The 10,029-nt window shown below is 62.7% G+C and overlaps 1 protein-coding gene across 1 annotated transcript; it reads left to right on the plus strand.

The window, feature by feature from the left end:
* Window positions 1–478: 478 nt before the first annotated feature.
* Window positions 479–9,272, plus strand: AQP9 (aquaporin 9). The gene is made up of 6 exons (XM_070763352.1): window positions 479–900; window positions 5,100–5,226; window positions 6,497–6,634; window positions 7,027–7,145; window positions 7,431–7,648; window positions 8,135–9,272. The coding sequence occupies exons 1-6, from the start codon at window positions 799–801 to the stop codon at window positions 8,310–8,312; spliced, it is 882 nt and encodes a 293-aa protein (XP_070619453.1). The 5' UTR covers window positions 479–798; the 3' UTR covers window positions 8,313–9,272.
* Window positions 9,273–10,029: the final 757 nt, after the last annotated feature.

Raw genomic sequence — 10,029 nt, forward strand, 5'->3', positions numbered from 1 at the left:
CGAAGGCAGTGGAGGCCTGCGGTCAGTCACGAGAAGGGGCTTTGCTGCCTTCCAAGTGGGGGAAAGTCCCGTTTCTGGAGCTGTTTATTTAGCCAAGAAAAATCAATGTTGGTCAAAAAAGTTACAAAACCATCTTTGTCACAAGGATGTAGAGAGAACGTGGCTTTTCTCCGGATCTGAAACACAGGTCAGTTGATGAAACGGTCAAGATGGGTTTGCAGAATTCCCCTATGTAACTCCCTGCCACAGGATCTGGCCATGGCTGAAGGAAACGTGCAGGCTGCTGGCAGAGAGTCAGCCCCTGGCAGAGATTCTCGTGCGGGGGGGGGTGGAGGCAGCCTGCGGCCCCAGGCCAGGTGTGGAACCGGCTCAGGTAGGGCGGGACACACCTCTTGGCAGCCCCCCCTGAGCTCTGCAGCCCCAGCCAATCCCCATCCGGCCCCCGGCAGGTATTTAAAGAGAAGCTCCCTCTCGCCCCTCTCCCTTTCCTCCGGCACCTTCACAGCTATCACAGTCGGGCTCTGTGTGTGTGTGTGTGTGTTGTGTGTGACTTGTGCAACAACCGGCAGTCGGCTGACTTCTGCTGGCAGCCAGCGAGGGGCTGCCTGGCCTTCTCTCCCGCCGGTTATAAATAGCCTGGCCCAGGCCGAGTGGGCAGCAACGGACGGCGGGGCCTCTGCTGGGCCGATCGGGGGAGGCAGGGGGCGGCCCAGGGACCCTCGCTCAAAAACAACCCCCCCAAAGAGGGACCCCCGTTGGACTGCACGTTTCCCAGGTCAGAACCAGCAGGCGCCCAGGATGACCGGGAAGGCAGGAAGGGGCCTGAAGGCGAAAGTGGCCCTGAAGAGCCACTTGCTGAAGGAGGCCCTGGCCGAACTCCTGGCCACCTTCATCATGATTGTGAGTACGCCCTTCCCCCCTCCTCCACTGGGGCCCCCAAGGCAGGCACAGCGAGTGGGGGGGGGCTGGAAACGTGGCCCAGAAATGAAAGCTCAGAGAAATGGGGGGTGCAGCCTGCCGCCCCCTTCCCACCCCTCGGCCCCTCCTCCTCTTGCCCCGACTGCTCTCGGGGGGGGGGGGGGGCTGGTGCTGGGGGCAGGCAAGACCTGCTGGGAAGGAGAGGGAGGGAAGTACGGACCAGGGCTGCCCGGCCAGGCCAGCTCCAGCTCAGGCGTCAAACTCCGTCCCTGCCAGGCAGCCCTGTCTCCGCTCCCGTCCCTCTACAATCGGTGTCGGGAAATCCAGAAAAGAGAAGCTGGAACGGCTCTGGTTGGACTGGTCACTAACCAGCGAGTGGAAAGCCAGGCTGGCATAGACGTGGCTGTCCCCGTGCCCCCCCCCCGCCTCTGCCCCCAGCCCTGCCAGGCGAGAGGAGCAGTCGAGCTCCGTGGCCCTTGAGTTGCCCTTGGCCAAGGTCAGCCCGAGAGGCCCACGGGTGTCACTCGGGGGGGGGGGGGTTTCCAGCTGCAACCCCACCTGTTCCATTCTCTATGAAGACGGGGGGGGCACCTGGGACCTTGAGCCCCCTTCTGGAGAACTTGCCCAATCTCTAGTCCCAAGTTTTCTTTCTTTCTTTAAAAATATTTTTTGTTTTCTCCACCATATATCAAATAATCACAGTAATAAAAAACCCACCCAAAATACCTTCCTTTGACTTTAATCCAGATCTTTACTCCCCAGGCCTGAACTCCCGTTTCCTATTCACTCACCAACCTCCCCTCCTCCTCCTCCTCTTCCTCCTCCAGCCTCTCCCCCCTTCCTCTCCTCCTTTCTTTACCTTTCCCCGAGTGAACCGTCCTCTGTCATTCTAAAAATCATTGATTGGAACAGACTGACCGTTTCTTTCCATTATCTAGTCCTGAGTTTTCTGATAGGCACAAAGTTCATAGCTCGGCCTATTTCTACATTTGTCTTGACCGCTTGTGACATGGAGCCGCCAGAGCCCGAGGGGCAGCCCCCCTCCCGCCAGCCCAGATTCCCTGCAGGGTTTTCTGCTTCTGTGAGGATCTGGGTCCAGAAGCCAGCAAGGCCACAGCCGCGAGAGGGCCCAATTCCCACCCGGCTTTCAAGGCCTCTATTTGCTTTGCTTCCCTGTCAGCTCTGGGCTTGGAGGTGCAGCCCGGTGGGTGCAGCATTGCAACACCCAGGCCCCACTTGGCCCCTGGCAGGGGCTCCTCCCTCCTCCACAGATCCCCACGTCAGGAGTCCCGGCCGGGCCACCCGCTGGCCTGCTTTGCATAGCTTAGGGACACAAGTCTTTCCAAGCAGCCCCCCTCTCGACCCCCCTCTTGGGAAGCCCCCCCCCCAATCGGCTCCCTGAAAGCAAGGGAGACTCCGCTTGTGCCAAGGGCTCTGCCCCCCTCCTCACACCTTCCATTCCGCCATCACCCCCGAGCAAGGCCTGTCTGGACCCAGGGGGGTTTCAGTCTCCTGCCCCCCGCAGGCCTCCCTCTGCCCTTCCCAAGTCCTCCCAGCGGCCTCTCCGGGGAGCCTGTTTCCGGGCCAATCGTTTCCCAGGTGTCTGCCCAGGTGACCCCTGACGACTCTGGCCCCAAAGAGGCACCGGGAGGCCCAGGCGGCTGCTAGGCAGAGCCAAAGGTTAGCCAAGCAGAGGCCCCACGTCCAGCAGAGAAAAAGGGGGGAGAAAAGGGGGTTGGGGGCCCGGGGGGACGGCAGCATCCTGTGAGTGGGCTCAGCAGAAGACCCCCCAACCCACGCCAGCCGTGCCACGGAGCCTTCCCACTGGCGGGCAGAGTCTCCCTCCTGCAGGCTGGGCTGGAGTCTGAGCGCGGCTCCCACCGGCCCTCGGATGGCATGGGAAGGTGACAGGGTTTGCCCCACATTGCCAGTGAGGCTGTGTGAAGTTGCTGCACGCCAGCCAGGCTGCCTCCTTCCCTGCTCGGTTCCTCCTGCAGGCAGGCAGATTGTGCGTAGGTGGTGGGCGGACGACAAGCGGGTTGAGTGCCTGTCTGACTTGATGCCCCTTTGCTGACAGCTTAACGCCGTCAGGGGTTTTTTCACGCCTTGAAATCCCCAGTTTTGGCAATTCTGCCCTTTGGAGAGTTCTGCCTGGACTTGTTTCACAAGAGGAATCACAGCAGGAGAGAGAGGAGGGAACCGGTGCCGCTGCCATGTTGGCCCTGCTGGTGCCCAGGTGGAGCATCTGCCCAAGGGCTCGGACCTGCCCAGCGGCCTTCTTCATCCAGAGAAGAGCCCCTTCCCCCTGTCACCTCTCCCTGGGCGCCCCAGCCCTCCCTGCCCTCTGGCCCATTCCAAGGCGGCTTTGGCTTCCATTAAGGGGAGGGGGCACTGCTGGCAAAGGAGGCCGAGCTGCAAGAAACGGCTCCTGGGCATCCGAAGGCCCCACCCGCAGGCCGGCTGGGCACCCGCTTTTATACCATCAGGGTGGAATGCAGGCGCACCACTTTCCCTGGGAGGTTTGCCCCCAGGTCACGGGAAGGAATTAGGGCCGCCACCACCATCCCCACCACCAGCGCACACACACACAAACACACACACACACACACACACACACACAGGACTGAATTTCTCAGAGAGGTCAGCGGAGGAAGCAGCCCTGCTGGACCAGAGCTCCGAGGGGGACATTGGGGCTGCCTGCCGCGTGGCTCCTCTCGCTTAGCGCCCTCCAGACCACCTTCCCGACTACCCCCCATTCCAGAGGGGCCCCAGGGTGAGGGGGGCAGCTTGGCCTCCCGTGCAGCCCTTTGCCAGCGCCTGCCCTGCCTTCCTGGGCAGCTTCAAACTCCCCCTCCCCCACACTCTGCTGTTCCCCTGAGGGCCTCTGCCCCCCCAGTGCCCCCAAGGCCTCTCGGTCTGCAGGGACCCGGGGGGGAGCCAAAGCCCTTTGGGGGCCCAGGGGAGGAGGGGCAGGAAAGGGGATCTCAGCCCCCCAGTTCTACCTGCAGGCAGTGGAGCGAGCAGGGCAAGGGGAGGGAAGGGGGCCAGCCCCCCACCCACAGAAGCCGTCCCATAAGAGTCCGTGGCAGGCTCTTGACCAGGGACTGCCCCTTCACTATGTCTGTGGGCAAGTCAGCCGCCCTCTTTCTCATGCTAGCCTCCCCTCGGCCAGGACGCCTGTCCACCTTGCAGAAATCGGCACCTCTGAGCCCCCCTCGCTCAGCCAGCCCAGTGGTCACTCCTTGCGGGAAAAGACAAAACTCCTCTAAGCAAATTTTCTGGCCGGACACTGTCATGGGCAGCAAATAAATACGATAAATAGATTGATAGCTGAGTCAATCCAGAGCTTACATAATCCTATAGTTGCTGATTAATCTAGCACAGCCAAACACCCCCAAGATCCCTCTCCCCCCCCCCGGACTTCAGAGGGAGGGGTTCTCCCTGACAACTCAGGAAACGCCCTCTCTCCTCCGGCTGCATGGGGGGGGGCTTTCCTTCCGAACCTTCTTTTCCCTTGCAGAGGAAGCAGCCCCCCCACTTCTCAACCCCCCCCCCCTTTCAGGCAGGCACAATGGGCATGTTCAAACGTTTCAGGCACCACACCCCGTTTTGCCTCGTGGCTCCCAAATGATTTAATCCTTGTGATTGAGAAAGAACGTAACCACAATATGGAAAAAAAGGCCACATGCTGGTTACACACAAGCCCACCCCATAAACCCCCGACCTTTTTCTGCAATGCAGCCACTGCAGACAGAGAGCCTGAGAATTTGGGCCTTTTGTCCGCAGAACCCTCCACCTCGAGCCTCCCTGTGAAACAAAAGGGGGTCTCCCCCCAACGAATATTTATCTGACATAAATTATGCACAAAAATGATGGCACCTCAGAGCCCCAGGCAGAGACACTTTGCAAAATGACAAGTGGCTTCTCTCTCACACACGCAATGCCGCCTTCCTGGCAAGACACCCCCCCCCCCCGCTCAGGATGAAAGGCCCGCTTTCCCCAGAAGCAAGGCAGGGGGGCCCTCAGGGGGGGGTGTCGAGGGGTGCTATGGTTGCTTTTGAGTGGGGCAGGAGTGGCTGCCGGCCGTCCACGCAGGGAAGGGCCCCAGGAGGGAGAGCCGGAGGGGGGGGGGCTGGGGGCAGCGGCTCCTCTCACCCGCTTCTCTCCTTCTGGCCCTGCAGGCACTGGGCTGTGGTTGCGTGGCCCAGACCGTCCTGAGCAGGGGGGCCCTGGGAGGAGCCCATACCATCTCGGTTGGCTTCGCCATGGCCGTCACTGTGGGCGTCTACGTTGCCGGAGGCATCTCGGGTAAGTGGGCACCAGGAGGGCAGGGGGGGGCGGTTGCTGATTCTTGCAGCTGGAGCCTCAGCCCTTCCTTCCCCCTGGTGAGGGTCCCAGCAAGGCCCCCGGAGGATGGGGAGGGGTCCCTGCCAAGAGCAGCAGCAGCAGCCTTCTGAGGGGCTGGTCCCAGCAGGGGGGGACACCAGGCTGGACCCCAGATGGGGGAAGGGGGGGCAGGCAGGCCACCAATGGGGGGGTGTCTCCCCCCCCCCCATGCAGAGGGCACTGGTGCCGGTGAGCCAAAAGGAGCCTGGTGGTGGACCAGTGGGAACAGATGCCCAGGGGAGACAGACAGCTGAGCTCTTCCTGCCCCGTTTGTCTTCTCGCCTTTCGCAAAGGGAGGAGGGGGAGACGGCAGAGGGGCAGAGCCCACAGCAGCGGGAGGCCGACCTCCATCCCTGCAGGCGGTCAGCTCTCCTGGCCGGGCTTCCTAATCAGAGAGGAAAGGGCCTGGGCCTGCAAAGGCTCCCTGGGAAAACACCCTCCCACCTCCCAGGCACTTTCAGAGGGGGGGAAGGGGCCCCCGGGGCTCAGGGGGAGGAGCCTCTCCCTGGGACGGCCTCCTTCGGGACCCCAGGCCTCAGGGCAGATGACTGGGAGACTCACATGATGGGGAGGCCGGGGCCCCTGCAGACCTCGTGACCCTGAGCCCCACTCCAGCAGTCCCGCTTAGTCCCTCGGCTGTGACCCCCACCTGCCCAAATGCAGCCCCTGGTGATCCGGAGGGATTTCGGCCAATCTCTCCTTCCTCCTGGTGGGGGCTCCTCTGGAAGAACCCCTTCACCTTCGCCCAGGGCGCTTAAGAAGGACAGAGATGATTGGCCGCCATCAATAAATAATCAGAGAACGAAGGGGTCACTTTGGTCTCAGGTGATGGACACGGATGCTGCAGTGTCCACTGGGGCGACCTCCATTGGGACGTTGGCAATGCTCAGCTCTCCCTCCAGCCCCCTCCCAAAGGGCCGTGGGGAAATGGGGCGGTGGGATGCCCTCCACCTTAGGCTTCCCCCCAAAGTCCAACCTGTCCGGAGAAGTCCTAGAGAGCCTCTTGCAGGACTCCAGCAGCCCCCCTCCGTCCTGGGCCCCACGTTGAGACCTCTGGGGCTGCCCTGCCTGTCCCAGGAAAGCTCCTCCCGGCCGGACCCGAGGGCCATCTCCCGGGCAGCCCTGCGAGGCACCTGAGGGGCCTGGGAGGGGCTTCGGCCAGCCTCTGTCTTTCTCTCCTCCCGCCTCCCAGGGGGTCACATCAATCCAGCCGTCTCCTTCGCCATGTGCCTCTCTGGGAAGATGAAATGGGCCAAATTCCCCGTTTATGTCCTGGCACAATACCTGGGTGCCTTCCTTGGGTCTGCCGTGGTCTTTGGCATCAACTATGGTGAGTGGGAGCGGGCAGCCCCCTCGGCCCCCACGGGCATTTTACACAGGAACCCAAAAACGCTCTTGCAGAATTCGCTGACTTTTTCCCCAGATGGACTGGAATGTGTGGCCACTTGGGTGCACTGTTTGGCCACTGTGGAAACCCCATGGAGGGGCTTCCGGGCAGAGATTTTCCTGCCCCCCCCCCGGGAGCTTCTGTCCGAAGGCCACTTTCACTCCCCCCACCTGAGCTGGCTCCAGAGAAGACCCCGAGAAGCGCCCCCTTTCGGTCTGGGGTTCTCCCCCTCTAAGCCTGGCCTCCCTCCCTCCCTCCCGGCTGGGCTCTTCTGTGGCCAGGGTGCTGCCCCTCTCCTCCTCCAAGGCCGCTGCCCATCGCTGCTTTCTCCGTAGATGCCCTCGCCTTCTACACGGATGGTGTCTTCAACGTCACTGGGCCCAACGCCACAGCGCATATTTTTGCAACGTATCCACAGGAATATTTGTCCCTGACCAACGGCTTCGCAGAGCAGGTAAAGAGCAGGTGGGCTGCTTGGGGGGGGGGCGTCCCCCTCGTCTTCCTTGAGGAGGGGCTGCGACCCACCCTGGGCCCTCTTATTGTCAATGAAGGGCACCGGGCTGGGGAAGGCGGCCTCAGGGCCTGGAGAGGTTTCCCATAATCCCTGGGAGTCGCTCTCTGTCCGGCAGCCTGAAGGGCCCTCTGTCCCCCCCCCCCGCAGCTGCCCTCAAGGTGGGGGAGGGGGTGGCCTGGTGACCCTCCATGGGAGTTATGTAACTCCCTCCTCTTCCTCTGCCAGATGACGTCCACGGCCTTCCTTATCCTGGGTGTCTTTGCCATCCTCGACCGGGACAACTTGGGGGTCCCAAAGGGGCTGGAGCCCATCGCTATCGGCCTCCTCATCATCCTGCTGACCTCTTCCATGGCCCTGAACAGCGGCTGCGCCATGAACCCGGCCCGCGACCTGGCCCCCCGCCTCTTCTCCTACCTGGCCGGCTGGGGTCCCGAAGTCTTCACGTGAGTCCTTCGGCTGGGCGGGGGAGGGGGGCACCGGGACCCTCCGGCCTTCTTAACCCCACCACACACCCCACCCACTCCCAGGAGGGCTTCCACGCGGTGGGGCGATTCCTCTGCCCCTAGGGGGCGGGGATGCTGCCCGAGGTGGCCCCTTCCCGCCGGCCTCCGGGAAAGAGCCGGGCCTGGCCATGGGCGCTGGGACAAAGTCCGGGACCAGCAGGGCAGCCGCGGAGACCCGACCGGCACTGGCGCCCTCCCGCCGGGCGCTAGAGGGCGCTGCTCTCCGCGGAAGCCGCCCGTTGAGCCAGCGCGTCGTAAGGCTGCCCTCTGGCGGCCAATGGCGGCGGCTCTTTTGCCCCGGAGCGGATGGCCCGCGCCTCCCTTGGCTTGGGCGTCCGGGGTCCCGGCGGCCTTCGGGCTCCGCGTGGACGCTCCCTGCCGCAACGGGGGCTGACACCGGCCTATTCCCTCCGCCCCCCAACACAGAGCCGGCAATCACTGGTGGTGGGTCCCGGTCGCCGGCCCGATGGCTGGAGCCGCGCTGGGAGCTGCCGCCTACATGCTCTTCATCGAGGCCCACCACTTCCCGCTCTCGCCCTGCCAGGAGAAGAGCGCCGACGGCCTGGCCGAGTATGAACTGACCCACCTGGAGGAGGGCAAGTAGGGCCCCTCCCCTCCCCGGCCCCCCACAAGCCCCGGACGACGGCAGGGGCACGAGGAGCCTCCCGCCACTTACGCGCCCTCAGGAAAGTTACTTTCAGACCAGAAAATGATTCACGGACATTCCGCCTGCCTCTGCTCCCCCCTCCCTTCAATCCCCCCCCTCCAAACAACCAAGAGCAAAACCCCCGGCAGTGCTGGGGCAGGGCCTTCTTGAGCAGTCCGCACAGCTCCTGCCACACCTGAGTTGACAACCAGCTTTGGCTCCGATCTGGGCAGCTCCCAGAACAGCTCAGCACTCCTGGGCCCCGAGGTTCCCCAAGGGGGCTGCCCAGAGAAGGGCATTTCTGAACGGCCCAGCAGGGCTGCCAACAAGGCTGTGGGAGGAAGCAGGAAGCTGAGCCGAAGGGGGGCCAAGCCAGAGAAGGCCCAAGTGGAGCCCCACCGTGGTGGTGGGGGGCTGTGAGCAGCAGCAGCAGCAGAGAAATCCCAGAGGGGGCTCAGTAGGGACAGAGAGAAGCCCTGAGCTGGGCTGGTGGGGAGCATAGTTTAGAGGCAATAGAGTAGTAGAATAAGGGGAGTAGAAATAGTAGCAATTGAGTAGTATGGAGTATAACATATTGAGTAATAATGGGTATGTTGTAATAGCGATTATCATAGAGGAAGCAATAATAAGGAATATAGGAAGACTCAGTATATATACAAAATAAAACCTTTCCAACCCTTAGAGAGCAGAGACCTACAGAAGCCCCCAAGCCAGGATCCGGGGTGGGGGGCTTTAGTGTTTGTGGTGGGTCAATGAATTGGGTGTGATTTAGAAAAGGACCCTGCCCCAGTCCAGCCGCCTCTTTCTGGTCGATGGAGCAGTTCTGACTTCAGCCAAGGGTCTGGGCGTTGGATTCGAACTGGCTTCTCTGACTGTCTCCAGCCCTGGTTCCCGTGAATAAAGAGCGTTTTCTCCTAATCACAAGACCCCGTCTCTACTTGGGAAGAGGGGACCTCCCTGGGAGGGGTGTGTGTGTGTGTGTGTGTGTGTGTGTGTGTGTGTGTGTTGGTGAGCCCCTCCCAGGACATCCAGGGAAGCAGCAAGAGAGAAGTGGCCCCTCCCGTCCATTTGTCCAGAAGCAAAAGAGACCCCTCCCTTCCGGGGATTCTCTCCCTCTCTTGGGGACCCTGCGAGCCAAGCTGGCCAGTGGAGGGAGGGGCCGGTCCACGAAGCCCACTGTCCCGCCTCTAGAGCCCAGGCAGCCGGCTGGGGTCTCCGCCCTCCTGCCCGACGGTGGTGGGGAGGACATTGGCGGCCTGTTCAGGCCAGCAAATCCCCTTGGGTAGGGGCCCCGGATATCATTAGGCGGAGAAGCCAGAGGCTTTGAACGACCGGCGTTGCCCTGAGCCCTCCCGCTTCACTCGAGCTCTCCTCCGCCCCTCCGGCTGGCTCGGGAGCTGTTTAAATGCGCCCCCCTCCCGTCCCAGCTTCAGAGACGGGCAGCGAGGGGCGCCCCCAAAGACCGGCGAGGCGGGCGAAAACGGAAGACAGCCTTACGGGGGGGGGGGCTCGTGAGTCCCGGGGGGGGGTAGTTGAGCTGGGCGGGGGGGCGGGGGATCCGGGCAGCCTTTGGGGAGAATCCCGGGCGGGGGCCAAAGCGGGGGCAGGGAAGGGAGGCGGGCAGGCGCCGGAGGGGCAGCCAGACGAGGGCAAACAGGAGGGGGCCAAAGGCCAT

Source organism: Erythrolamprus reginae, chromosome 10 (genome assembly GCF_031021105.1).
Source record: "Erythrolamprus reginae isolate rEryReg1 chromosome 10, rEryReg1.hap1, whole genome shotgun sequence".
NCBI classification, from domain to species: domain Eukaryota; kingdom Metazoa; phylum Chordata; class Lepidosauria; order Squamata; family Dipsadidae; genus Erythrolamprus; species Erythrolamprus reginae.

Bases quoted from the DNA above. Each gene is read 5' to 3' on its own strand.
- AQP9 (XM_070763352.1), top strand. From the start codon at position 799: ATGACCGGGAAGGCAGGAAGGGGCCTGAAGGCGAAAGTGGCCCTGAAG. The intron at 7,146-7,430 runs GTAAAGAGCAGG...TTCCTCTGCCAG, and splicing joins CCAACGGCTTCGCAGAGCAG to ATGACGTCCACGGCCTTCCT. The intron at 7,649-8,134 runs GTGAGTCCTTCG...CCCCCAACACAG, and splicing joins TGGGGTCCCGAAGTCTTCAC to AGCCGGCAATCACTGGTGGT.